The sequence below is a fragment of the Malaclemys terrapin genome, chromosome 4 (genome assembly GCF_027887155.1).
Source record: "Malaclemys terrapin pileata isolate rMalTer1 chromosome 4, rMalTer1.hap1, whole genome shotgun sequence".
NCBI lineage: Eukaryota > Metazoa > Chordata > Testudines > Emydidae > Malaclemys > Malaclemys terrapin.
The window spans coordinates 141,879,780-141,907,684 of record NC_071508.1 but is presented as its reverse complement, the minus strand read 5'-3'; the positions used below and the strand labels follow the sequence as shown (position 1 = coordinate 141,907,684).

The 27,905-nt window shown below is 42.6% G+C and overlaps 1 protein-coding gene across 10 annotated transcripts in view; it reads left to right on the top strand.

Annotated features, from left to right (window-relative positions):
* KIAA0586 (KIAA0586 ortholog) overlaps window positions 1-27,905 on the top strand; it is a 110,530-nt gene that overhangs the window by 3,639 nt on the left and 78,986 nt on the right. For 7 of the 10 annotated variants that reach the window (XR_008444890.1, XR_008444889.1, XM_054027960.1 and 4 more), the window contains exons 4-12: window positions 1,333-1,402; window positions 7,374-7,443; window positions 9,289-9,463; window positions 15,371-15,607; window positions 16,684-16,855; window positions 18,790-18,978; window positions 23,594-23,714; window positions 25,483-25,630; window positions 27,336-27,377. Coding sequence is in view for 8 of the 10 variants with exons in the window: in XM_054027960.1 (XP_053883935.1) it covers window positions 1,333-1,402; window positions 7,374-7,443; window positions 9,289-9,463; window positions 15,371-15,607; window positions 16,684-16,855; window positions 18,790-18,978; window positions 23,594-23,714; window positions 25,483-25,630; window positions 27,336-27,377 (1,224 nt within the window). In the remaining 2 variants the exon portion in view is untranslated. Of the gene's footprint in view, window positions 1-1,332; window positions 1,403-3,939; window positions 3,965-7,373; window positions 7,444-9,288; window positions 9,464-15,370; window positions 15,608-16,683; window positions 16,856-18,789; window positions 18,979-23,593; window positions 23,715-25,482; window positions 25,631-27,335; window positions 27,378-27,905 lie in introns of those variants that run through there. The other 3 variants (XM_054027963.1, XM_054027967.1, XM_054027964.1) reach the window with 3 other exon arrangements.

The following is a 27,905-nucleotide window of genomic DNA, read 5'->3' as shown; positions in this document are numbered from 1 at the left end:
GTAGATCCATTGACAGTTGAGTAGTGGCAAATAGGACCGGTAGCTATTAGCCCTACTCATAGGCTGAAGTAATGACTGTAGAGCAGTGGTTTTCAACTTGTAGTCTGCAGACCCCTGGGGGTCTGAAGACTATATCTAAGGGGGTCTGCGAGATCTGACTATGAAAATAAAGTTTCAGATCCCAGAAAAGGCATTCCATTTTTCTGATCAATCAAAAGTATGTGAATACCCCCACCTACAGGTCAAAACCCAGAAGTATTGTCGTTACCATAGAAGCCCACATTTAGCATCCTTTCTCACATTGTGTCAAATGCCGTGCTATGTACATGCAACATTTATAGTTGAATACTGTTCAGTCAATTTTCAGTCTAAGACTTAAAGAGTACAACAGTTTAAATTTCTAAAGGGGCCCATGCCTCCATTTGAAAGTTTTTAGGGGTCCGCAAATGAATAAAGGTTGAAAACCACTACTCTAGAGTACTGTTCTGCCGACCCACATCAAAGTTTAGGGTAAGGTGGTGGATTTCTATCTCCTCAACCCAACCAGTAGAGCATGATTATTCAAGGTTTATGTCAGTGAAATAAATTCCATTATATGGCCCCAGTCATGCAATCACTTATGTATATGCTTAACTTGATGTGCATGAGTAGTAATGATGAATTCATTGGGACTGCTTGCACATGTTAAGATAAGAAATAGAAATAGAAAATAGAAATAATGGAGATATCCCATCTCCTAGAACTGGAAGGGACCTTGAAAGGTCATCGAGTCCAGCCCCCTGCCTTCACTAGCAGGACCAAGTACTGATTTTGCCCCAGATTCCCAAGTGGCCCCCTCAAGGATTGAACTCACAACCCTGGGTTTAGCAGGCCAATGCTCAAACCACTGAGCTATCCCTCCCCCTGCACATAAGCACATATGTAATTTACATCACTATTAATGAGTTCTTTGTTTAAAATCCTTTGGCCACCAATGTGCAAAATAAACACCTTAATATTGAGATTACTTCTTATTTTTAGTCTAGATGCATTACTGTCCAGAAAAATATTTCAATCAATATTATTCTAGGCTAGAGGGTACAGATAGTAGGGTCTCTGAACAGCAGCTTGTATTACTCCAATGTGGAGGTCTTTATGCCCACATGTTCAGCAGTCGTGTCTATTTCTGAAACTTTTGGGTGCTGATTAAAAAATGAGACATACTTTACTGATTTATAGTTGCATACTATATTTCTTTTGTATTTTGAACTTATATATATAAACAATTTAAAAATAAATTCTTCTTGATACATGTTGTTAATGTTTGTTTTCTCCTCACACCTATCCCTAAAGGATTACTCTAAGGAAGCTGCAGTAAAAGGAGTTCCTTTGCAAGTAATGGAAGATGGAAATAGACCAGAAGGTAAGACAAAAATCAGACTTCTATAACCATTGTTAAGAAAACAGCTATTTTACCAGGGGTTTGGGGTAATGGAGTGCAGGCTGGCCCAGAGCTGCAGCGGGGAGAGAGGACTCCCCCCAGCCCTCTCTCGCCACAGCAGCTTGGGTCCTCTCCCCATCCGCAGTAGCTCCAGCGGGGTGAGGCCAAGCCAGGCTGGGGTTGGGGCTCCTCTCCCTGGCAGCTCTGGTGGGTCTGGGCCAGGGGAAGGGCTCCTCTCCCTGGTGGGGCCTGGGCTGGGCTGGGGGAGGGGCTCCTCTCCCTGCCTGCATGGCCCTTGAGAGCCTGCTGCACGACCACGCAGCTTACAGGGAACTTAGGTCTTGGCCCTACGCTATTTAACATTTTTTTATCAATAAGCTGGAAGAAAACAATCATTACCCATAAAGTTTGCAGATGACAGAGATTGGGGAAGTAGCGAATAATGAGGCAGAGAGATCACTGATACTGAGCTAACTGGATTGCTTGGTAAGCAGGACTCAAGCAAACAATATGTATTTCAGAATGGCCAAATGCCATACTTAGGATGGGGGCTCTATCCTGAGAAGCAGTGATTCTGAAAAAGACTTGGAGGTCATGGTGGATAACCAGCTGAGCGTAAGCTTCCTGTGCAGTGCTGTGGCCAGAAGTGCTAATGCACTCCTTAGATCAGCTGGCCGCAGGTTGCCCACCACTGCCTTAATGCATGAGCAGGGAAATCTTGAGTAGGAGTAGAGAGTTATATTACCTCTGTGTATTTGGCATTGGTGCAAGCACTACTGGAATCCTGTGTCCAGTTTTGGTGTGCACAGTTCAAGAAGGGTGTTGATAAATTGGAGAGGGTTTAGAGAAGAACCATGAGAATGATTAAAGGATTAGAAAACATGCCTTGTAGTGATATAGACTCAAAGAGCTCAATCTGTTTAGAAGGTTTATGGGTGACTTGATCTCAGTCTGTAAGTACCTATATGGAGAAAAGAAACTTGATAAAGAAGGCTCTTCAATCTAACAAACAAAGTTATAAAGACAATCCAATTCCTGGGAGTTGAAGCTAAACAAATTCACATTGTAAATAAGAAATACAACAAATACAATGAGGGTAATTAACCATTGGAGCAACTTATTAAGGGCTATGGTTGATCCTCCATCATTGGAAACTTTTAAATAAAGATAAATATAGGCTCTATTTCAAACAGGAATTAATTCAGAGAATTCCTATAGCCAAGCTATGTCGGAGGACAGACCAGACAATCACAGTGGTCCATGCTAACTTTCTATGAACTTTTTGTTCAGTTCTAAAAAAGCTATTTTAAAAAAAAGTTATTCATCTATAATTTGTGCAGCATTTTACTAAGTGATGCATCGAACATGAAAGGAGTTTATAACCAAAAAGTAAACTACATTTTTAAACTCTTTTAGCTTTAATAATCAGATGTTAATATAGGCAAAGAAATCTGTTTTTTAATATTTCTCTCTCACCTTTTAATTACATATAATATGGAATATCTACACTTAAAAAAAACCTATGTTCTGTGTAAAATTGTTAACTCTTAAAGACATAATTATAGTCTCTTCCCTGAGCATTGGCAGTGGTTTTGCTTTCTGTGAGTTTTTGAATTAATATTTGTTGAGGGGGAAAAGAAATAATTGAAAACACAGTTATCCTGATAATACTTAAAATGATGGGCGGAAGCTAACTGCCCAGACATACAAGACTTCTTTCTGAGTTCTTTTCAATATCATGAAGGAAAATCTTTTAAAGGTCTCATAATGTGGATGTAATTCTAAAAGTACTGATTTAGGATGAAATTCTATAGTGTTACGCAGGAGTTCAGGCTAGATTAGAGGTCCTCAAACTGGGGTATGTCCCCCAGAGGAACACTTGAGGGGGTGCGGTGGGGTCTGGGCCAGCCCCCATCAGGGGCAGGGAGGGAGTGCCACTCAGCCTCGCTCCTGGCCCCGCCCCCAGCCGCAGCCCTGGCTCCATCCCCGCCCCCAACTTTGGCCCCTGACCACGGCTTCTGCTCCCAGCCCTACACTCAGCCTCAGCCCCCAGCTGCGGCTCTGCTCCCAGCCCTGGACCCGCCCCCAGCCTGGACTCCTGGATGTGGCTCCATTCCAGCCCAGCCCCAGCCCCAGCCTTGGCTCCCTTACTTCTGTCCCCCCCCCCCCAATCCTGGCCCTGGCTCCCGGGGGGGGGGGGGGGGAGGAGGGAAGGGAAGGGGAGGGAGTAAGACGGGTTAGCGGGGGGTTGCAACTATGAAAAGTTTGGGGACCACTGGGCTAGATGATCATAATAGTCTCTTCTGGCCTGAAATCTATCTAAAAGAAGACTGTGTGTGATTTTTCTCTGTTTAGTTGTCAAACTTAAGAGAAAGTACAGCCCCTTTAAGGATTGGTGCAAGGGTTGGATTGTTGCTATGGGAACCTACTTACAACTAAACAAGTTGTTTGTGAGAGATTCCTTCTGTTGGGAGTTTGGTGCCTTAGGTGCAATTTGGAGGGGGATAGGTTGTGTAATCTTAAACTGAAGCACCATGTGGACAGGTAATGGTCCTGTAGTAAATTGCTAAGATGTTTACTTCACTTTTATAATAAATTATTACTTTCTTCTAATAGTTTTTCTTAATTTCTTTCAAAATGTGTTTGATTCTTTTGAGAGTTACTGCTATGAATTCTACTCTATTCTATTCATAATGCTTTTGCCTCTCTCCTACGTGCATCTAAAATAAATTTGTAAATCCTGAGGTTCCTTGTGAGAATACATCAGTTCTTGAACTTTTCCGTCTCTGTGATATCCCTGTATATAGGGATAACTGTTAGATTCCTGTAGCTTATATTGGTTGTATAAAAGTGAATAATTTAAAGCTCACTGTTTCCATGTTGAAAAAATGAGTTTAAATTAATAAAATCTCAATATTTTCCCCAATCCTGATCATTTAAATCAGAGATGCCAATTTTTGAAGTATAGTTCTATGCTGTAGGCTGTAAAACAACTGTAAAAAGGAGTATGCCGTGTATTTGCAGCCTTGTTGGTCCCAAGATATTAGAGACAAGGTGGATGGGGTAATATCTTTTGTTGGTGAGAGAGACAAGCTTTCGAGCCACAGAGAGCTCTTCTTCAGGTCTGGGAAAGGTACTCCTAGCATCATAGGTTTTCACAAGGCAGTCACTCTATATCTGACCTATCAGTCCTCATCTTCAAAGGAAACCTGCACAACACTTTCAAAAGATGAGCTTGGGAGCATAAATTCATTACTCTGCCAGAAACTGAAACTCACGGACTGAACAGAGACTGGATTTATGGCTTATTACAACAGTCTGTAACCCACTAACCCCCTCTTTTTGTCCTATGATTGCAGAGCTGTTAACAAGCCACTCTATCTTGAACGGTCCCTTAGAATATGTTCTAACTACTTATGCTAAACAGTCTGTTCCACCATGCATTTAACTGAGATGCTCAGAGTTCCTTTCCCACACCTGAACAAGAGCTCTGTGTGACTTGAAGCTTGTCTCTCTCACCAACAGAAGTTGGTCCAACAAAAGATATTACCTCGCCGACCTTGTCCCTGTAGTAAGAAGATCCATAGTTGTACTTGAACGATTTCCAGATTCTGTGTGCTCAGCTTACATGTATAAAGATGCTTCTAACTGCCAGCCTTGCAAACTCGGTCTGGAATCAGTCAGTGATTCTTCCTGGATTGTTCATTGTCACATGGGGCAAATTCTGACCTCAGTCAACCTTTGCAACCCCATTGCCCTCAGGGGAGTTGCACATATTCACTGTTCTTTGATTACAAGGGTAAATAGGAATGCGTACCCCTTTGCCCCCTTTAAACACTGAGATTAGCAGATATAACTAAATACGTACAAGGATCGGATTTGTAGAGTAAGAAAGGGCATCTTTAAACCTAGTCACTTTTTAGAACATTATTGACGAGGAGATCCCATTGGGAATTACTGAATTTCCCAAATTGATAAATAAGCAAACAGTTAAACATGAGTAAGGGGAGGTCTACACTTACCCAGTAGTTCGGCGGCAATCTGGGTTCGACTTATCGCGTCTTGTCTGGACACAATAAGTCGAACCCGGAAGTGCTCGCCGTCGACTGCGGTACTCCAGCTAGACGAGAGGAGTACCGCGGAGTCGACGGGGGAGCCTGCCTGCCGCATGTGGACCGAGGTAAGTTCGAACTAAGGTACTTCGAACTTCAGCTACGTTATTCACGTAGCTGAAGTTGCGTATCTTAGTTCGAATTAGGGGGTTAGTGTAGACCTGGCCTAAGGTTAATGCATTGCAAAATTTACTTTGTTCATTGCTTATCAAGTGCAATTTAACCTCATCTGATACTACCTAGTATATTAAGAAAAGATCCACCCTCTGTGCAGCCCTTGGGGTGGGGTGAAGGAGGGCCGAGCTCTTCTTATCAAGATGCAACATATGTGTTTTGTTAAATAATGTACAGTAGTATTGATAATGAGATCTTACTACAACTTCTGTTAAATCTTTGCTGAGAGGGAGGTAAAAGGCTGCTCTGTTGTGTGTGCATTATAAAATGTGCAGATTAGCAATATGCATATTAGCAAGGTTGTATTGTAACAGTTTACCTGTGGCAAGCAGTGCTGCTTCCTCTGAATTTTCAAGATCCTATACTAAGTAAACTTGGTGCAGCTTGCTTATGACTATTGGATTTGGGGTCCTCTGTGATGCACAATGGGAGAGAATCCTGATTAGGAGACCTTCTAGAGCAGGGGTGGGCAAACTACAGCCATGGGGCCGCATCTGGCCCTTCAGACGTTTTAATCCGGCCCTCGAGCTCCCGCCGGGTAGCGGGGTCTGGGGCTTGCCTCGCTCCCGTGCTCCAGCCAGGGAGCAGGGTTGGGGGCTTGCCCCACTCTGCGCATGCCGTGGCTCCGCATACCTCCCGGAAACAGCGGCATGTCCCCCTCTGGCTCCTACATGTAGGGGCAGCCAGGGGGCTACGCACACTGCCCCTGCCCCAAGCGCCACCCCCGCAGCTCTCATTGGCTGGGAACTGAGGCCAATGGGAGCTGTGGGGGTGGCGCCTGTGGATGAGGCAGCACGCAGAGCCGCCTGGCCGTGCCTTCACGTAGGAGCCGGACAGGGGACATGCCGCTGCTTCCAGGAGCTGCTTGAGGTAAGCACTGCCCGGAGCCTGGACCCCCGACCACCTCCTGCGCCCCACCCCCCTGCCCCAGCCCTGATCCCCCTCCGAACCTGTCGGTCCCAGCCCGGCGCACCCTCCTGCACCCTCAACCCCTCATACCCAGCCACACACCAGAGCCTGCACCCCCAGCTGGAGCCCCCTCCCGCACCCAACCCCTAATTTTGTGACCATTCATGGCCCGCCATACAATTTCCATACCCAGATGTGGCCCTTGGGCCAAAAAGTTTGCCCACCCCTGTTCTAGAGCATTTGATGGTGGGTGAAGGCTTTTGTTGCACTTTATGATAGCACAGGAAAAAGTAATATTAATACCATGCAGTTTTAGTTCATTTTTGTGTGTTAGAAAGTTTCAGTTAGAGTTTGCACAATTTAAATGTATATGTCATGTAGTGCACACATTCAAAAGGTCATTATTTTGACAGCATTCTCAAATTCTTCAATGCTTTGTGAGAGAAAATAAATTTATAGTTATTTTCAAAGCACACTGGGTTGTCTTATCACTGACTATTTTGAAAACACAGTAGTGAACGATACTCAGATTTTTTAGCCCGATGTTAAATGATGCCGAATGTTTGTCTTTTCATAACTTAAAGCTGTTATCTGTGAAGAAAACATTTACACTCTGAAATAATGTGGTTTGTGTATTCAGCTCTGACATACTTTATACCAAATTTCTCCATGTTACTGAAATAACTTTGTTTTTACCTTTATAAAATGAGACCTGAAAATTAAATTGACAACGTGTATATTATATTCTTGTTTCACAGATGGTGATATATTTATTTCTCAGTACACTACTGGCGAGAAAGAAGCTTTACGCGCTGTATTAAAGCAGAGGTAAGTTTGAGCTGTTAATAATGTCTCAGCTGTTCAGTTTCTATTAAGAAATGTGGTTCCTGGTTTCCCTGATCCCTCTTAGTAGCACTGGTAAAAGGAAAATGGTTCTTTATCCTCCTCCATTAATATTCTGTTTATACTTGTGGAAGTATTTTTTCAGAACTCATTTTCTGGTTTGAAGTCTATTTGCCCTACAGTGTCTTTACTATTTTGTACATTTTTTTTTCTTTAATGCTTTCAAAAACCTTTTGGAATAATGCCTTAGTGTTCAAAAAGGGGGGCAGGAATTGTTCTGATTTATTTAGTGCCAAAAGCATGCGAGGCATTTTACAAACAAATAAGGAGATAAGGTCCCCGCCACTAGCAGCCTTCAATTTGGACTGTAGCCTGGTTACAGACTGCTTGAATAAGGTCAAGTCTATACCACAGTCTAGAACTGCATATGTAATTGATCTAGGTGACAGCCAGTGTATAACCCCATTGTGTGTCATGGTTGCAGTCATACCATGCCCTTAATATTACAAATATTAACAAATGATACCTCTGTAACAAATCTTTATTATCTTGTTGCAATAAAGATTTAAATAAAATTATTTAGTGTCAGCTGTGTGGGAGAAATGTGTAATTTTTCTTTAAGGAAGTTTATTGTTGGAGAAGCCGTAAATGCCTGTATGGGTCTGACCCAAGAACCTCTTGATGCCAGTTGGCAAAGGGCACAGGGGTACATAAAAGTTACAGGAATCCCCTGGGTCTGATATCTACATGCTGGTCCAGCAAAGAATGTCCTGTAAGGTCGGTAATGAAAGTCTGTGTCATACTGGAAATCATAATAATTGTGAGATGCATGTACAGAAAATATGTGAAGTTATGTATAGATACTAAAAATTATGTTCTTTAGGTCTGTGAGTTAAGACAGGTCACCAAAAGATAATCCACATACTCCTGGCAGGGAAATGGGAAGAGATGCTTATCTCACTCTGGCTGGTCATGTGCAAATTAAGTATTGTGTGGTTCTCAGTGGATGCCCATTTACAGACCGAGCAAAATACCAATCGTTAGGTTATGGAGGCTTGCAGGAAAAAACAAAACCAGCAAGAGTTATCCTGTTTAGGAGTAGGACAATGAACTTCTGAAACTATATCTGGGTGCAAATGAACCCCCAAGTTATTCCTTCATTCTGTGAGGACAAGTTGCCATTGGAGTCTATCTTATGAGAAGGGATTTCATCCAACCTGATTGAAAATGCTTGGAAAAAGACTTTCTGTAAGCTATCTTGTAAGGGATAGGGAATGCCTTGTGTATTAAGCTTAGGCTGTAGAAAGCATGTTATGATTCTGTTTTATGTGTAACTATTTGTTTCCTGTATTCTTGTTCTTTCACTTGAATCTCTATTCTTTGATAATAAACATATTCTTGTTTTCACTATAAGTATATCTAAGTGCTGTGTGTTAAGTTGACTCTTACAACCTGATGTGTACTATTCCTGTGGAGGTAGCGAGTCTAGGAGTTCTAGGAGTGTCCAGTTAAACAGGGGCTGAGCACTTCAGGGGGACATTTGGAAGGCTTGTGGGTTGGTGTGTGTGTTGCTAACCTGTACAGAGAGAGTAAGGCCTGCCGAGGCCTGGAAGGCAGCTTGTGTTGCCAGAGGCTGGTGGTTTCATGGAGCTGATCCATCGCAGGCAAAGACATGCTAAGGGCAGGGGGTGGTGAGGTCCCTGGGTATCCCTGGAAAGCCTCGCAATGGCTAATAGTGCTGAGGGAAGGAGTGGAGGGAATGGGAACGTTATGTTTGATCAGTAATTGACAAGAATGCTATTCACAGGAAGATATGTTTTGTATTTATAGAACCCAAAACCCTCCAGTATTTAAGGAGGTGAAGGTACAGCTTTTAGAAAATGTATCTACGGAAAAGAAAGAGAGTGCTCAAGATACCCGGTCAGCACATAGCAATATAGATTCAGCCGCAACCATCGCGGCAGCCACAGCAGCTGCCATTGCTACAACAGCTCCACTTCTCAAAGTAAGACATTTTTTGGTAAAATTAGCTCTCTATCAAGTGAAATAGTAGAAATAATAAATAAGTCTGAGGTGGCTAGTAGTGAAGCTCCCACTGTCTTTCATTTGTATTCTCTTCATATGTGCTCACAGTCATCTCGATGAACAGCATGGCTCATTGGGTCGATAGGAGGGGATGACAAAAGGATACAAACACTGGGTGCGTCTCTTCTATGTATTTGTAGGTGTGACCCAAGGGCCTCTTGTTGCCAATTGGCAGAAGGCACAGGGTACATTGGGGTACAGGGATCTTCTGGGTTTACCAGAAGGGGTCATGTAAGATCTCTACTGAAAGTCTGTGTCCCTCTGGTCATCTTAATCATTGTGAGATGTATATACAGAAAATATGTGAGAAGTTTGTTTTTATATTATATATAAAGATAGCGTGCCTTGAGACAAACATGGAAGGAGGATCTCAGACATCCTGGTTGACAATGCTGAGGAAAGGACTTGGGAGTAAACTATTCTGTAGGAGATAGGGAAATGTCTTGTGAGTGAAGTTGAGGTTCTAGAAAGAGTATTATGATTTTGTTTGATATGTAACCATATGTTTCCAGTATTCTTGCTGTCAGTTGAGTCTCTGTTCTTTGATAATAAACTTATTCTTGCTTTCACTGTAAATATAAGTGCTGTATGTTAAGCAGATTAGTGATCCTGAGTTGTTCTTGTAAGCTGATGTGTGCTATACACTCAGGAGAAGTGTTACCAGATTTGCCCATTACTTTGGGGTATGCTCATTTATTCGGGTTACTCTTCTGGGGAAGGGGGTTCTGTAATCCTGTCAATGTACTGCTTGTGTCACTTGTGTTTACATATGGAGCTCTACTTCTCCCTTCTGCAAGTCCCCTCCCAATGGAGCTATCCTGCAGGACCTAGGGTCCCTAGGGCTGGGTTACTCCCACCCCGGAACTGGATGAACACCCACGCGTACATTAACAGAGCAAGTCTGAGCGAACCGGGTCAATCAGCACTGTCAAGCTGACCCCTTATATGTCTCTGGACTCACTGGGCTGGAGGAAGCAGCACTTTCAAGCTGTCTCTCCTTATATGCCCCTGGGCTCCATGGACTGGGTCAAGCAGCACTTTCAAGCTGTTACCCTTATGCGTCCCAAATTCAGCACGTCCCTATCCCCACTCTCACATCACAATTGTACTGGCAGTAACCTACTCGATGAGCAAACCCCACAGTATTTGGGCGCTGCAGGGATCTTTAGCTTAGGTCAAAGAAGCGTTGCTGTAGAGTGAATGGGGGAAGCTAAAAACACAAATGAGTAAAGTTCAGCAAGAGAGAGAGAAGCAACCAACTTAACCATAGAAGTTATTTATTGAGTAATAGTAATAACTACACAAGGAGAGCTAAACCAACATAACATACATGATTAAAGGATGATACCTAAGGTAGAAAGGAAAACAGAGAGAGAGAGAGAAAGAGTGGGGGTCTCACCCACTCCATGAGGCTTGAACTGGTCGGGTTTCCCAGATGATGGTGGTAGCTGAGGGTTCTGAATGCTGGAGACAGGCAGAGCCCCCAGCACGATCAGTCAGGAGATGGAGTTCCAGTGGAACTGATGCATAGTGTGGATCTAAGCATCAGAACCCTGACTAGAGGGTGAGTAGGGATTTTTGTAGAGAAATTACAATGGTTCAAGGGAGAACACTAGATTTGTTTATAGGTAAGCTGATGACTCAAGGGTTTTCTTTAGACTAGACAATAGGAGCTGATCACTCTTGGCTATGGGTGGTGTTTTCTTCCAGGGAGCTCACAATGCAACTAGGCTGCTTCAGTATTTGGACATCAATTAAAGATTCATTACTAGAATTGGTCTGATAACTGCTGAGCTGGGTGTGTGTGCAGGCATAGGTTCATTAGCATCTGGAGCAGAGATTCCCAGGATGCAGTGCTTCCCTGCTTTTTCTGGTCCCAGAATTCAGTGTGGTTCTCTGTTCTCCATTCTGTATGTAAATTGAGATGTCTTCCTGTCCCATCTTTCATGCAGATGAGGCTAGGGGAGTTGTCTTTGCTCTCCATTCTGTATGCTAATGGAGATGTCTTAATCTTGTCACCCTTGTCAGGAGGGGTCTAGGTGTGTCTCCCAATGCCCTTCACTGCTCTCTGCAAGTTTTCTTTTTCTGATGGGTTTTGGTTTAAGCAGAGGCTGGGGGGGGGGGGGTGTCTTTCATGAGTCTGGCTGGATACTGCACCCTGGTTCCCCAGGAACACAGAGGTGTCTGGTATCAGAAGAGGATCTAAGAGTTCAGTGGATCAGGGGCTGGGGACTCCAGAGGGATGCTCTGAGGACTCAGTGGTTGGTGTGTACCTGTTGCTAACCTGTACAGAGAGCACGAGGCTTGCGGAAGCCTGGAAGGCAGCTTGTGTTGCCAGAGGCTGTTGGAGTCAGGGGGCTGATCCACACAGACAAGATTCCCTCATGGTAAGGGCAGGTGGTAGTGATGTGCCTCACAGCCCTGGGTATCCTGGGAAGTGTCCCAGTAAATAGTGTGATGTTGTGCAGTACGTAGTGAATAGGATGGGAGAAAGCCCACGTTTGATAGATTACACTGCTGTTTATAGATCCCCTTTGGTGTAGCTTTAACTTTTTGTCTATGGTGTAAATCTCCTTAATAAAAACTGGATGGTCAAAACTTAAGACAACACACCGCACCTGTAATTCAAATGTGTCTGTACCTGGTTGGTCAGTCTATCAGTGTTCAATCCAAAAAGAAGTAACTTCCTCTAACTTCTTATTGCGATGTAACTCTATTTTGGGGAATCCAAAAAAGAGAGGTCAGGTTTGTGTTAACTAGAGAATAAAAAGATAAATGAGGTTTGATTCAGGTGAATTTCTGTAAAGTCAAGAGGCGGTTTTCATCTGGTATTTCAAAAAGAGACACTGATCAGTCTTCTTACTGCTCATTTAAAAACCTAGACTATGCAGTCAACATAACGTGTATAGCAGTTTCCTGAAGGTCACAGTTCGCACACAGGTATGCTCTAGATAGCATGGGAGAAAAGCGAGATGATTTTGGGGTTAAGGTACTGGATTGGGACTCAGGAGATGTAGGATGAATTCCCACCTCTGCCACAGGCTTCCTGTGTGCTCTTGGGCAAGTTACTACATTTCTCTGTGCCTCAGTTCCTTATCTGTGAAAATAGGGATAGTACCTGTAGTAGGGTTCACTTAAGGGCCAGCAGACCTAGTAGTAGGCAGGCCATGACTCAGTCTCTAGAGTCCTGTGGCGGAGGGAGGGGGTGGTTTATCAGGCAATATGAAGCCCCGGCAACCAAGTCAGTCTGTCAGTCTCTGGCTTGCCCCAATCAGTCCAGGGTAGAGGAAAGGGTAGGGAAACCCGGGCCCACCCTTTCCACTGACTCTCAAACCAGGGCCTAAGTGGGGAGGAGTGGGAATTGTTTCTGTCCCCTCTAGCTGATACCTAGACCAGCCTACCCTGGGCCACTTCATACCCATCACCCGGTGTTCTCTTCAGTTTGAGGCATGGCCACAGCCCTCTGCTTCATTCCTCACAGAGGGTTGTTCAAACAGTCTCAGCAATTCAGATAGTTTGTCAGAGCTTCCCAGTCCTCCCTTTTCAGTGTCCTGTGATTTTAGCCTTGTCAGGCAGAAGGGGAGAGAAAAAGGGGTCAGGCCCCTCGCTGCCTGGTTTAGGCCTTACCCACAGTCTAGGTCTTTCCTCTGTGGATTCCTCTGTTCCAGAAGGTACTAACTGGCTTCCTTCGTTCCTTCACTCTCTCCCCACTTGATTGCCACCATCCCATTGTAAGCAGGTCCTCCATTTGGAGCATACTCTGCAGCTGCTGAGGGGCAGGGCCTTCTTGGTCCAGTTCCAGTCTTAGGGAGGGGTCTGTAAACCCCCGCACAGTACTAAAATCAGTAATGTTTGAGGTGCTTAGATATGGTGGTGATGGAGGGTCATATAAGTACATAGATACTTACCTGGTTTTCTTACTTCTGATTTATATATCCCTGGCCTCTGGGGAATCAGGTGTCTGTTGACTTTGCAAATCTTTATCTGCCCCTGAAATAATTCTGTCTCATTAGGCCTTACTATCTGCCAACAACCATTCTACACCGGCTGAGAGTGTAATTAAATCTCTTTTTTGCCAGGGCCTCTGAAATCAGGGTATGGTTTCAGAAGCCAAGGCAAAAGAGGATACGCAGGGTCCCCCAGAATAACAATGGGGACAGTAACACCATTTAATTCAGTGTCATTTGGTGGTAATAGTGTCCCAGCTTGTCTATGAATGTAGACTCCTGAGCGGCGAAAAACTGGCATCGTGAACTTTTCCTGTACAGCCCAAGCGGACATTCATAAATCTGCCTTTGTGGTCCACGAGTGCCTGCATAACAATGGAGTAGTACTCTTTGTGGTTTATGTGCTCATGTGCTCCTTGAGGAGGGCAAATTATGGGCACTTGAATGCCATCAATAGCCCCGCCACAGTCAGGAAACCCCGTTCTCTCAAAGTCAGCAGTTACCTTTGGAATATCTTTAATGTCAACCACTTTGGGGTAAACCACATGCCTGTTTGCCTCAGTTACCTCTGCCACCACTTTACCCACAGTCGACTTTCCACCCCAAACTGTTTGCCAATGGACCTCTAGCAGTCTGGAGTAGCCAGCTTCCAGACAGCTATAGCAGCCTGCTTTTGAACTGCCAAGAGTGACCTCAGATGTGTCTCTCTGCACTGGAGGATGTGGGCAAGTTGCTCACAAAGCTCCAGAAATGTTGCTTTCTTCATGCAAAAGTTCTGGACTCACTGCTGGTCATCCCAAGCCTGCATGATGATGTGGTCCCACCAGTCTGTGCTTGTGGCCTTGCACCAGAAGCAGTGGTCTATGCAGGGGGCATCAGCAGCTATGAGAATTATATTGAGCAGCAGGATTGAACAGGGATGGATTAGAGTCTCACACGGATCCCCCCGCCAGGCAGGGCCCTCTCTCATCTCTGCTCGTGTTCCAAACAGCAGATCCTGGTCTCAGCTCCTTTGCCTGTTGGGCCCTGCTGTGGGGTGGGTCAGAGCTCCTAATTGCCATGTGTTGTCTGTCCCGCCCCCTCTCCCTGCGAGTTGGACAGGAAGCAACCGTGCAGCAGCCTTGGTCCGGAGCTGAGTGTGGGGCGCGTCAACCCCAATCCCTGTCCTAGGCTGGGCTGGGCTGGACGGACTGCACCGGATGATGAGACAACCCCCACGCCACCCTCCAGTAACCCTGTGAGCAGGTGTGGTCTTGGCAGGGAGGTGGAAGTGAGAATGCCTGCTTCTGCCTCCCTTCTCTTGGGAAAATGGCAGCATTCGGAGGGGAGGGGGGAAAAGATTTGGCAGCCATGTTTATCCCGTTAAATTTAAACACCCATGACACTGCTATGCATGTTTTTTTTTTAAAAAAACAAACCCAGTTTTCTCAGAGCGATAATTATATGCTATAGTTTTGGGGTGGGTTGCCAATGAGAGTTAACGTAAAGATTGGTTTAACATAAAAGAGAGTCTGCAGCAATCTGATAATATTGGTACTGCCTATTGTAAGGGATGTTTTTGTTCATTTTATTTAGGTAAAGGGTGGTGTGGCACTAATGAACACTACCTTTTTAATGCTGTATTTATCTTTGGAAAGGTTCTCTTGTGTTATTAAATCATCCCAAATCAGGACTATTATTATTTGAACCTTTTGAAGAAAATACAGATGCCAAAAAGTATGTGATGTGATGGCGGGGGAGGGATATTGAGAACAAATAGGAATGGCATTAATACCTGCTTCCTCTTGCCTCAGGTTTCAAACTCAAGAGTTTTAAAAATGTATAACTAGACTTCTCTTTGAACTATACCTGAGCTATAGAATCTAATTTTTTTTCCTCAGGTTCAAAGCGATTTGGAAGCAAAAGTTAGCTCTGTTTCAGCATTGCTCAATAAACTGCAGGAGACAGACAAGCAGCTGCAACGCGTTGCAGAACAGCAAACAAATATAAAGACTCAACAGCAGGAGAGATCCCGTTGTCATGACAGAGTCAATGAGCTTGAAAAACAGATGAATGTGTTCATGGAACAGCGGATTCAGCATCTTGAAAAGTTACAACAGCAACAAATACATGTTCAGGTACCTGCATAGAGCTTCTTGCTGTTTCTCTGTCTCTCTGTCTTGGTGTTAGTTATACTGAAGTTTGTTGTTAAATTTCTTTAATTGAGTAAAGCTGCGACAGTACTTTCACATGTATGGGGTTGTTATTGTGCCCATATGTCTATGCCAGGGGGATTCATTTGGTGGCTTCTTACCTGTCTAAGCAGTTAAAATTGCAGAGGAGAATGTGTGGTATAGGACAGAGAGGTTTTATGACCTAGTTCCAGAGAGGGAGGATGATCCAGTAGTTAGGTAGGTTAGTGGTTAGCCTAGACCTGGAGAATAGGGTTCAAATTCCTGATCTGCCACAGACTTCCTGTTTGACCTTGAGCCAATCACTTGGCTTCTCTGTTTTAGTTCTTCATCTGTAAAATGAGGATAACACTTCCCTACCTCATATGGGGGTTGTGAAGATAAATACATTAGATTGTGAGGCCATTGGATACCACTGTCATGGAAACAAGTACCTTAGATTGTTTGGGAAGCTTTCAACTTAATAATAGTGCGGTCAGGCATGTGTGTATGTGATTGTAGCGTAGGTAGACATACCTGAGCTAGTTTTAATCTGCAGTGGATCTGCATCAGTGTGCATTTCAGTGAAGACTAGCCCCGGGAGTAATTACCCACAGTTCTGGATGGGTTTGAACAGCCTGCCCTGAAGTATGTGCTGCCATAGCTTCACTGCTGCTAGCTAGATTAAAGCTAAATTGGGTATGCCTGCCTGAGCTGCAATCACATGTAGACATACCCTAAGAATTTGGGGAAAAAATCCCTCTTATCCTAATGTCTGTGTTTTTGGGAACCAGCCAGAATGGGAATGCTTATTTTCCCCCCTTTTTTGGAGCGGGGAGAGATTCCTATATGTCAGTTTTGTTTTGTTCTACCTTTCAAAACAGTGAGCAAATATTAGTTTTGTTAGCCTGCTGCCTGTCATTTTTTCCCCCCCCCGATCCCAATTAGTATAAATATATTACATATTTGTTTGTTCAGATTGTTTAACTAGCTGTAATTCCTTTTTTTTTTTTTTAATTAACTTTGTACCTTTTGTCTCTTAGTCTCATCTCATTAGCTCTGCAATCAACACAGGTGGTTTCCAACCAGTTAACATACCATCTTCCAATTTGGTGGCAAAGCATTCTACAAACCCAGAACTACAGCAACCACTTACCAGCCAAGTCTCTTCATGTCATAGGAATTTATTCTCTACCAATGCTGTGCCCACCCAAGGTGAATATTCAGTTAATTTAGCTATTCAGTTTTATTTCTGTCTTAATCTTGCTTTCATAAATTTAGGACCACATATTACTAAGGAATAAGAAATATTTTTGCACAACTGATTTTCTCTTCTTTAATACAGTGAATACTACATAAACTGAAAACCATATTTATATCAAATTAAAGTGAGATTTTGGTATTTAGTGGATACTTATGCTCACCCAACTGATTATATTTGAGAGGCCCAAGACTGTTTTATAAAAGAAAGTGAATGTGGAAACTTGTACACTGCCTGACCCTGCTGTATCTTGCCCTGGACCCTTGTTAGGGTGTGTCTGCACTGGGTGTGACATCTCCCAGGGTACAATCTGGACTGTGGAATCACTGTGCTCCCTTAACTCTTCAGCCTAGGTCTTCTCTTACACTGCTATGCTAGTGAAAAGTAGCCCCTCCAGGCTTTGCTTTCACACAGCCATCAGCATGTAAGGCACACCCAGCTAAGTTACATGAATGTTCTCCTACCCACTCATGAACTGTAAATAGAGAGACACCTGCAAATCCCCCGAGCCTTGCACCCCAGAAATGTGCGTCTTACACTGCTCAAGACTGCCTTGGACAGAGCAAGCTCATAAGTCCATCATTTTATCAAAGAAAATGAATATTCACCAGCCCTTATTAACCCGTGCAGAGATTCCCCAAAAACTTCAGTCAGAGCAGACTGGTTTAGGTAAAATATAAAAACAAGTTAAATAACTATAGAAAGAAAGATTTTAAGTGATACAGGCATAAAAGGTCAGAATTGGTTACAAAAAGAAATAAAATCGCAATATAATTCCTAAGCTTTACCAAGTTAAGTAAAATTTGAAGCAAACAGCTTTTCTCGACCCTCTGAATGTTGCCGGCAGTTCACAGTTCTTAGTACACAGGCTGGATACCCTCCCCAGCTGGGACCAATCTCCCCAGTTCAGTCTTTCAAGCAATCTTACATCACTGGAGGTGGGGAAGGACAGAGGTAATGCAGAAGCCATTGTCTCTTATTTTATACCCTCCTCCTCTCCTTGAGGAACAACCCCCCACCCCCGCTGGGGTATAGACAGAGAAGTCTCCTGTGTATGTGCGATTCAAAGCGTGTCTCAGATGAATTGTAAATTTCTTGCTCGCACCTTCTGTGTACATGACATTTGGGATGATATGCAAGGCCTTTGTTATTTCTGAGGCGCTGGTCTGTGGGCATTTCCCAGACTCCCAAAATGTTGAGTAACAAAGTAATCATAGCAAAATCTCATAATTCCATATACAATGATGATACACACATGCTAATGATGATAATGTTCAGTAGCTCATGAGTTTTCAAATGATACCTCACAAGGCATACTTTGTACAAAATATATAACCATAGAAAAGTGGTAAATAAGGCGGTTACAGGGGGTTATTTTGAGGTACTGTGTGTCACACGGAGGCTGGAAGGTGTAATTTCCAGCTTGGGTAGACATACCTGCGCAGGCTCTGGTTGAGCTAGCGTGTTTAAAATACAAGTGTAGCTGTGGCAGCGTGAGCTCAGGGAGGGGCTAGCCACCCTGAGTAAGATCCTGCCCGAACCTTAGGTACGGACTTAGGTGCCTAGCCCCTGCTGCTGCTCATGCCGCAGCAGGTACACTTCTATTTTTAGCATGCCAGCTGGATCAGAGCTAGCGTGGTATGTCTACCCAAGCTGGGAACAACACCTTCCAGCTCCAGTGTAGACATATTGCACTCTACTTTCCTCAATACCAAAGTTACTACCTGTTTTTAAAATTTTTGCCTTGCTAATGGAAATGTTTTATATTTCTGTGGGGACTTTTTAAACTTCTGTTTGCTTTTGAAGAGTTTGTTTTCCTTTTCAAAATCTTTTAAATTCGGATTTAAAGAAAAATTGTTCATTATTTTTTTTTTTTTCTGAATTTAAGCGTATTCAAGTCAATTTGGAAAGTATGGCGTTCGTACACAGAAATCACCTCTGAAGACACCAGCTCCTCGGAGATATGCTCCTGTACCTGTATCAAAAGATGTGAAAATCTCACAGAAAATTTCCAAGAAAGAGAGACCTATAGCAGAAAAGGAAAATGTGCCCAAATCAGCATATGGAAGTGTTGTGGGTAAGAGTCAGAGGAAAGTTCAGAAATAGCCTTCCTTTGTCCCTTCACTGATATGGGCATGGCCAGTGGCTATTATTGCCTGTATCATCTTCACGTTCTCTGAAGACAGTTCTTATTGGATTACCTGAATCTAGGCATACACACTCAACATTTCTAAAAATGTGTTTGATGAAGGGTTAGTGCTGGCAGTAAATGAACGACTCCCGGAATTCAAGGCAGTACTGTTAATGAACAGTCCGGATGAGCTTCCCCACCGTCTTGCCATTGCACTTTGACCCTAACATTAAGTAACTAATGAAGGGTTGTTGTCAAGTTGGAGGCAGGTATTGAGTGGGGTCTATTCTGTGTCCAATAATATTTAATATTTTCATGTTAGACTTGAAGGATGAAGTGGTGAGTGTGGTATTTAATGGCCCTGTACGTTACTCCTTACTCAGGCAAAACTTGTGACTTCTGAGTAAGGAATGTTAAAGGGAGCCCAGAACATGCATGATGTACACCTTAAAGGTCTTTCAGACACTTGAGAGGATAGGGTTAAAGTGCAGTTCAGCCTTCATTACAGTGGTAGAATGAGCTTAAATAAAATGCAGTAAAGTCAAGTGTAAGGTGGTTTGTGTAGGAATGCAGTATCATACCCACGGATATTGAATAGGGGAGTACTGGCTAGGTCAGAAGAGTTACAATGGTAGATAAATTGAACACTGTCACAAAAAGGCAGATGGTATACTGGATTGCATTAATAAAAACGGAGTATGTTGACCAAAGGAGGTGTTTAACAGCTCTACTTGATACTGGCTTGGCAGCCCAGAATTCAGTTTTCAGCACCATATTTAAAAAGCACAAGGACCTGGTTAAGTTTGAGTGACCTTTTGAGAACACTGTAAAAAATCCAGCCCTTGCACTCTTACCCTGTGGACAAAATGCTTGTCTGTCATTTGGTTACTTCCTGCTTAGACTACTGAAACCTCTCCTCTGGCCTCCCAGATTTTCCTCTTGCTTCTCTCCAGTCTGTACAGAATGGCCCTGGCTGAAATCATCTTTCTTGCCTTGCCATGCCATCTGCTTGGACCATGTCACTCCATCTTTGAATCCTTTTCCTGGCTTCTTACCTTCTGTATCAGAATGAATCTTCTCATCATTCATCCCTGACTACATCTCTATTCTCATTGTTTACTATTTCCTTATATGGCTCAGTGCTCCATCAGTTAATTCCACTTCCCCTCTTCCTTTCTGCATTTTTTCCATTCCCTATCCTGGTGTGCTAGGCATCTATCTGTCTCTTCCAGTCTCTCAGATCACTTCTGGGGAGCATCAAAAAGTAACCCACATCAATAAAAAGCCACCCACTGTAAGATGGAATCAAAAAATCTCCAAATGGTCCAAGACAAAATGTTTCTCTGAGTGTGGTTGTTGTGGCAGTGGCAGTGTTGGTGGCTGTCTTACTGTTTAGACTTATACGATTCTCAAGTTTTAGGGTCTGGAGTCATTCTGAAGGTTAGTTTAAACTACAAAGGCTTTGCTGAAATCACTATACTAGGAAAATGACTCTTGCCAGTATAAGTTGTGTTGACATTGGTGTTTATGCCATCATGTTTGTCATTGAGGGGGTTGATTTTCATTTATTTATTTAACACTTATAACTGATATAGCTATGCCAGCAAAACTTTGTAGTATAGACCTGGCCTGAGGGCCTGTCAAGGCTGCTTCCCCACTCTGAATTTTAGGGTACAAATGTGGGGGCCTGCATGAAAACTTCTAAGCTTAACTACCAACTTAGATCGGGTCCGCTGCCACCATTCCCAAGTGGATTCCCTTCCCTGGGAAGCCTTGAGAAACTCTTCACCGATTCCCTGGTGAATACAGATCCAAACCCCTTGGATCTTAAAACAAGGAGAAATTAACCATCCCCCCTCCTTCCTCCCACCAACTCCTGGTGGATCAAGATCCAATTCCCTTGGATCTAAAAACAAGGAAAAATCAATCAGGTTCTTAAAAAGAAGGCTTTTAATTAAAGAAAAAGGTAAACATCATCTCTGTAAAATCAGTATGGAAAATAACTTTACAGGGTAATCAAACTTAAAGAGCTCAGAGGACCCCCCTCTAGCCTCAGGTTCAAAGTACAGCAAACAGAGATAAACACTCTAGTAAAAGGTACATTTACAAGTTGAGAAAACAAAGATAAACTAAGATGCCTTGCCTGGCTGTTTTACTTACAAGTTTGAAATATGAGAGACTTGTTCAGAAAGATTTGGAGAACCTGGATTGATGTCTGGTCCCTCTCAGTCCCAAGAGCGAACAAACTCCCAAACAAAGATCACAAACAAAAGCCTTCCCCCGCGCCCCCCCCCCCCCCCCCCCCCAAGATTTGAAAGTATCTTGTCCCCTTATTGGTCCATTGGGTCAGATGCCAGCCAGGTTACCTGAGCTTCTTAACCCTTTACAGGGAAAAGGATTTTGGAGTCTCTGGCCAGGAGGGATTTTATAGTACTGTACACAGGACAGCTGTTACCCTTCCCTTTATAGTTATGACAGGGCCCCATTTCTAAATATACCCATATTAAATAAAATACACTGATTCACTCGTCTTGTGAAAACAGTTTGTTTCCTTTGCCATGTGTTGTATGGTTTCCAATGTTAGGGTGTTCCTGTTTGTTATTCCTCTCATCTCATTGATGCATAGGAATCATAAATAAAATAACATGTTTACCTGAATGTTTTTTAGGCATAGCATGTTCTTTGGTGCTGTAAAAGTGCATTAGTGATTATCTTTGTGGATTCACGGAGGAAGGGTGATGTCCCAGAGGACTGGAGAAAGGCAAATATAGTACCTATATTTAAAAAGGGGGGAACAAAGAGGACCCAGGGAATAAGAGATCAGTCACTATAACTTTAATACCCAGAATGATACTGTAACAAATGATTAAGCAATCAATTTGGGAGTATCTAGAGGATAATAGGATGATAAGTAATAGCCAACAAGGATTTGTCAACAATAAATCATGCCAAACCAACCTAATTTCCTTCTTTGACAGGGTTACTGACCTAATGGATGGGGATAAATACTAGACATAATATATTCTGATTTTAGCGAGGCTTTTGACAGTCCCACATAACATTCTCATAAGCAAACGGGGGAAATGGGTTCTAGATGAAATTACTATAAGGTGCAGGTCCAACTGGCTGAAAAACCATACTGAAAGAGTAGTTTGGTTCACTGTCAAACTGGGAGAACGTAACTAGTAGGATTTCCCCCCCCTTCCCCCCTCCCCCAGCATCTATCCTTAGCGCCGGTACTATTCAATAATTTCATTAATGACTTTAAATAATGAAATGGAGAGTACACTTATAAAATTGATGGGTGACACCAAGCTGGGAGGTGTTGCAAGCACTTTGGAGGACAGGATTAGAATTCAAAAGGACATTGTTAAATTGGAGAATTGGGCTGAAATCAGTAAGATTAACTCAGTAAAGACAAGCGGAAAGTACTAAAGTTAGGAATTAAAAATCAAATGTTCAACCATAAAATGAAGAATAATTAGCTAGGCAATAGTATTACTGAAAAGGATATAGGGTTATAGAGGATCAGAAATTGAATATGAGCCAACAGCATGATGCAGTTATGAAAAAGACCACTATTCTGGAGTGTATATTAACAGGAGTGTCCTCACAGGAAGAAATTGTTCCATCTTACTTGAAGCTGGTGAGGCCTTAGCTGTAGTACTATGTCCAATTCTGGTTGCCACTATTTGGGAACAATGTAGACAAATTGGCGGGAGTCCAGAGGAGAGCAACAAAAATGATAAAAGGTTTAGAAAACCTGACCTATAAGAAAAGGGTAAAAAAACCGGGCATGTTTAGTCTTGAGAAAAGAAGACTGACTGGGGACCTGATAAGTCTTCAAATATGTCAAGGGCTGTTATAAAGAGGATGGTAAGTTGTTGTTCTCCATGTCTACTGAAGATAGAACAAGAAGTAATGGGCTTAATGTGCAGGAAATGTGGTTTAGCTTAGATATTAGAAAAAACCTTCTAGCTGTAAGGATTGTTAAGTACACCTCTACCCTGATATAACGCTGTCCTCGGGAGCCAAAAAATCTTACCACGTTATAGGTGAAATCGCGTTATATCAAACTTGCTTTGATCCGCTGGAGCACGCAGCCCCGCCCCCTCCGGAGCGCTGCTTTACCGCGTTATAGCCGAATTCGTGTTATATCGGGTCGCGTTATATCGGGGTAGAGGTGTACTAGAATAGGTTACCACAGAATGTTGTAGAATTCTTATAATTGGAGGTTTTGAAAAACAGTTTGGGCAAACACCTGTCAGGGATGGTCTAGGTATACTTGGCTCTGCCTCATCATGGGGGGTGGGGGCGGTTGGGTCTGGACTAGATAACCTCTTGAGGTTCCTTCCAGCGCTATATTTCTAGAATTCTATGATTTTTTTAAAACCAAATTGATAAATAGTTTCCATTGCAATATTCTCATAAACTAGTTAAATATTTTATAGTGGTTATTTTTTTAAATGAATGAAATATTTATTTCTTGAAATGAAAATAAGCCACTTAAATGTATTAAATATGTTTACTAATAATGTTGTTTATGTTTTTCCTATTGTAGGTGGAGGGAGACTTCTGGAGCAGATTCTGAATTCTCAAGAAACTCCATTGAGACAAACTGAGTCTTCTGAGAAGTCGTCATTAAACACCACCAAAATGGCCTGGCATTCTGAGAGAGAGTGGTAAGTAAATGTGACTGAATCAGAAGTTCATACAGACTTTTTATTTTTAATATGATGTAGGTATGTGCTACACAGTGGATCTCAACCAGGGGTACGTGTACCCCTGGGGTTATTCCGAGGTCTTCCAGGGGATACTCAACTCATCTAGACAAATGATTCTCAACCTGGGGGTTGCAGGACAGGTGTAGGGGGTTGCAAGCACAGGGCCAGCATTGGGGGTGGCGAGCAAGGCAATTGCCCAGGGCCTCATACCAGCGGGGGCCCTGTGAAGCTAAGTTACGTGCTTCAGCCCCAGATGGTGGCTCTTTGGCTTCAGACCTAGATGGTGGGGCTTCATCTTCATACAAGGCTCATAAGTGAAAAACAAGCTGAAGTATCACACTGAAACGTAAATACAATATTTATAATCTATATTGATTTTATTTTATAATTATATGGTAAAAATGAGAAAGTCAGCAATTTTTCAGTCATAATCTGCTGTGACACTTGTATTTTTATGTCTGATTTTGTAAGCAAGTAGTTTTTCAGTGAGGTGAAACTTGGGGTACACAAGACAAATCACACTCCTGAAAAGGGTACAGTAGTCTGGAAAGGTTGAGAACCACTGTTCTAGGTAGGAGATGCACTAGAGCAGTGGTTCTCAACCTATTTACCATTGTGGGCTGCATATGCAGCTCTCTGTGTTATGTGGGCCACTTCTACCTGTATGGCTCTGAGGATGTCACATGGGCCACGACTGTGTGCTGACTGGGCCACAGATTGAGAACCACTGCATTAGAGAGATTGGGTCTGGGCCTTGGGTCTGACCAAGATGTGCTTGGTGCAGGACCCAAAAAGGGGAAGCAAAGGTGGGTTTATACTACCATTGTGCTTCCATGATCTCCAGGGCTGCTAAGGGCTTGTTTTTACAACAGCATAAGAAACTTTAGGACAACTGTAAGTAATGATGGCTGGTAACCAGTCTCCCAAAGGGCTGAAAGGGCTCACTGGAGCACAACAACACTGCGCGTGATCTCCCTTCTTCTGGGTATATTCCCTGGGTTGTAGAGGCCTGGAATGTAGTGGCTTAGAGCCAGTTACACTGGCAGTGTTCCAATAGGGGGTTCCCCATGCCAATGGAATTCTCCATTTTCCAGTTAGGGTAGCTTTTGGCCACTTTGCATTAAGGTGTTTTATCAGAAACTGCTATCTGGTTCATATACTGTCTTAAAAATAATATATGGATATTCTTTAAAAGTGCATCTAGAAGGAAAATGTAACTATTAGTGCAGTCAGTTTCTAAGCCTCAGAACAGGTCAGGAAATGTTATCCTTCCTGTCTGAAGAACCCTCTTCCAGGTTACGCTTTTGTTGTCACGATTTCACTACATTTTTATATATTACACTGATGGCTTGAACATGTAATCTGGGGGGCAGGGGAAAGCACTTTGCACCATATTCTCATTTAATTAACAGTGAAATTATACCTTAAATTCAGATTAAAATAATTGAAGTAACATTGGAAAATTGAGACACTTTTCACTTTGGAAATTAATTAATCACTGTTATTTTTCTATCTCGTTCCTAATAGTGTAAATACTGTAACTATTAAACAAAGGAAGCAATATAATTGGCCGAGGCCTCTGTGAGAAGAAGCAATTTCCTTTCTGTGTAAAGGTTTGATACTTGTGCAAAGTTCAAATCCATGTTAAAATTGTCAAATTAGAAGCTAGTTGTTTCTAAAGTCAGTCAAGAAGCTGTGAGATTTTAGTAATATGTAATCTTCTCAGCAGGCCTCCTGCCCTGCAAACTGACTCAATCCGTGCCTTTGAAGGCCCCCTCAAAGATTACAGTTCAATTAATAAAACAGTGAAGAAAGCGGAAGATGTGCTTCAAGATCTTGGCCAGCTGAAAAGAGAAATGCATGGCATGCTACAGGTAAAGTGGGTGACAATAATGTTGGAATGACTAACCATTTCAATAAGAAAAATAAGCAAATGTAAGCAGAATAATGATATCTGGTACCAACAAAGATTGCCATTGCTTCCTCCAAACAGAATTATGTTTACAAAATGACTTGGCTGAAAGTTGTACCCTGCTTGTCTGAAAAGGGTTCTGGGTCTGGGATATAATTATCTCCCAATAAACATACATTTGTATCTGGATTATAAAGCCACTATGTTACTTTACCAAAGCAGTAACTTTAAAAATCCAGTCTATACAGTAATAGTATTAGTAAAGAACTTCTTTTTCTTCGAAGTTTTAAAAATGTTTTGATTTTTAAATGTTGCTTTCTGCTGTCCTTTCTTCTCTCCCCCAGTATTCTAACTGCAGACCTGATTGAGCCATTCACGTTTCAGAGAGAAAAGTCTTTGGCTTATTGTATTTATTAAATGGGGGGGGGGAACGATTTAAACCAGTCCTTTTCCTACCTTGTCAGCAGTTCCTTATGATAAAATAGCCCAATGTCCAAAGTGCAACCCGGGGCACCGTTACTTGCATGTTTGTTCTTCTGCTGAGCTAGTCCCTTTTGCTGAAGTGGGTCTCTGCTGGCAGCAGTGAAGATTAGTCGCTGACTTTTAAAAATGAAGAATCTTTAGCTTTTTATGTGTATTTAATATTTTATTTATGAAACCTAGATGAAACAATTTAGAACAATGTGGTACTACAGAACTAAGATGTCTTAAATGAAAAAATATCTAGCGCTATATCTATAGTGCTACTGCTTTGGAGCTACATCAGTATCAGAAGGTCTGACCTAACAGTGACAGCATTATCTGTGGAATAGAGTAGACTAGCTCTCCTCTGGCAGTACTTTGGAAATATTGGAGCACTTACTTTAAAAGGACAGAAGAGGAGAAAGGGATGGCAGGTTAAACAAGGGCAAGGGGTGAAAGAATCTCCTCTGTTTAATTAGTGGTATAAGCAAAGACAAACACAGATACCCTTCAGGCTTCCCTCTGTAGTGTTTGTAGCAAATCAGCTTAACAGTTTAGGAAGAAAAGTCCGCTGGGAAGACAGATGAGAATTTTAGCAGAGGTGGAGTTGAGGTAGAGGGGGCGGAGGGTGGGTACATAGGCAGTGTTGAGAAGCCAGTGGTAGGTTGCAGACACAGAAGATGTAAGAGGAAAAGAAGAGTTTGGGCTCAAACATAATTCCAGCTTAGAAAATGTAGACAAATAAAAAGTCTGAGACAAGGAACCATGGTCCAGTAATTAGGGCACAACCCTAGGACTTGGGAGACCCAGGTTCAATCCTCTGCTTTGCCACGGACTGGCTGTCCTTGGGAAAGTCACCTTGCCTCTCTGTGTCTTAGTTCCCCATCTGTAAAATGGGAATAAATAGCTCTTCTCTACCTAATGGGGGTGTTGTGAGGATAAAGACATTAAATATTGTGAGGTGCTCAGATACTCTGGTAATGGGGGCCACATAAGTACCATAGACAGATAGGTGAGATGAAGGAAATGGAGTTGTGCTTGAGGGTGCTCCTCTTGTCCGAGAGAAGCATGCTGAGACATCATACAAGATATTTTACCTAGACTTTTTATTTACCTAACTTCTAACCACTGAATTTAATTCTGATAGATACCTATTGGTGAAGTTTCAAAGAACCTTTTTCTGTCTTTTTTCCCCCCCCGCCCAGGAAGCAAAAGCATGGAAATCAGACATGAATGATTTTGTTAAGGTATAGTGGGATTTTTAAAATTTAATTTATAGAAACTTTGTTGCTTCCTTTATCTTAATCTTTTTCAAAAGTTGTCTGTTACATTCTGAGCAAATAGCCCAGAGTAGGGTTTGAGTAGTTCTGTGACTTTTGATATTCTGTTTTAGTGAAATATACTTGGGAAAGCAGACTATAAATGCTGCCCCCCTAACTCTATATCAGGTGGACTGCTAATGTGATAACTGTTTTGTGCTCTCTGTGTGTGTGTGTGTGTGTATATAAATACACCACAGCTAAATTCTTGATGTTGCACCTTTATCACTAATTTCAGATGTTTTATTGAGCACATATTTTAACCTTGGCTTTTGTTCTTAAATTCAAATGTACATGAAGGTGATAGATAATTTGTGAGGGTGGCAGGCAGGCGGTTTTCGGCAGCGAAATGCAGGAAATACAGTTCTGTATTGTAATTTAAATGAATTACACAACGTTCTGTATTAATATGCCTAGTAAGGAATCTTTGTCAAAAAAAAAATTACCAGAATCTTT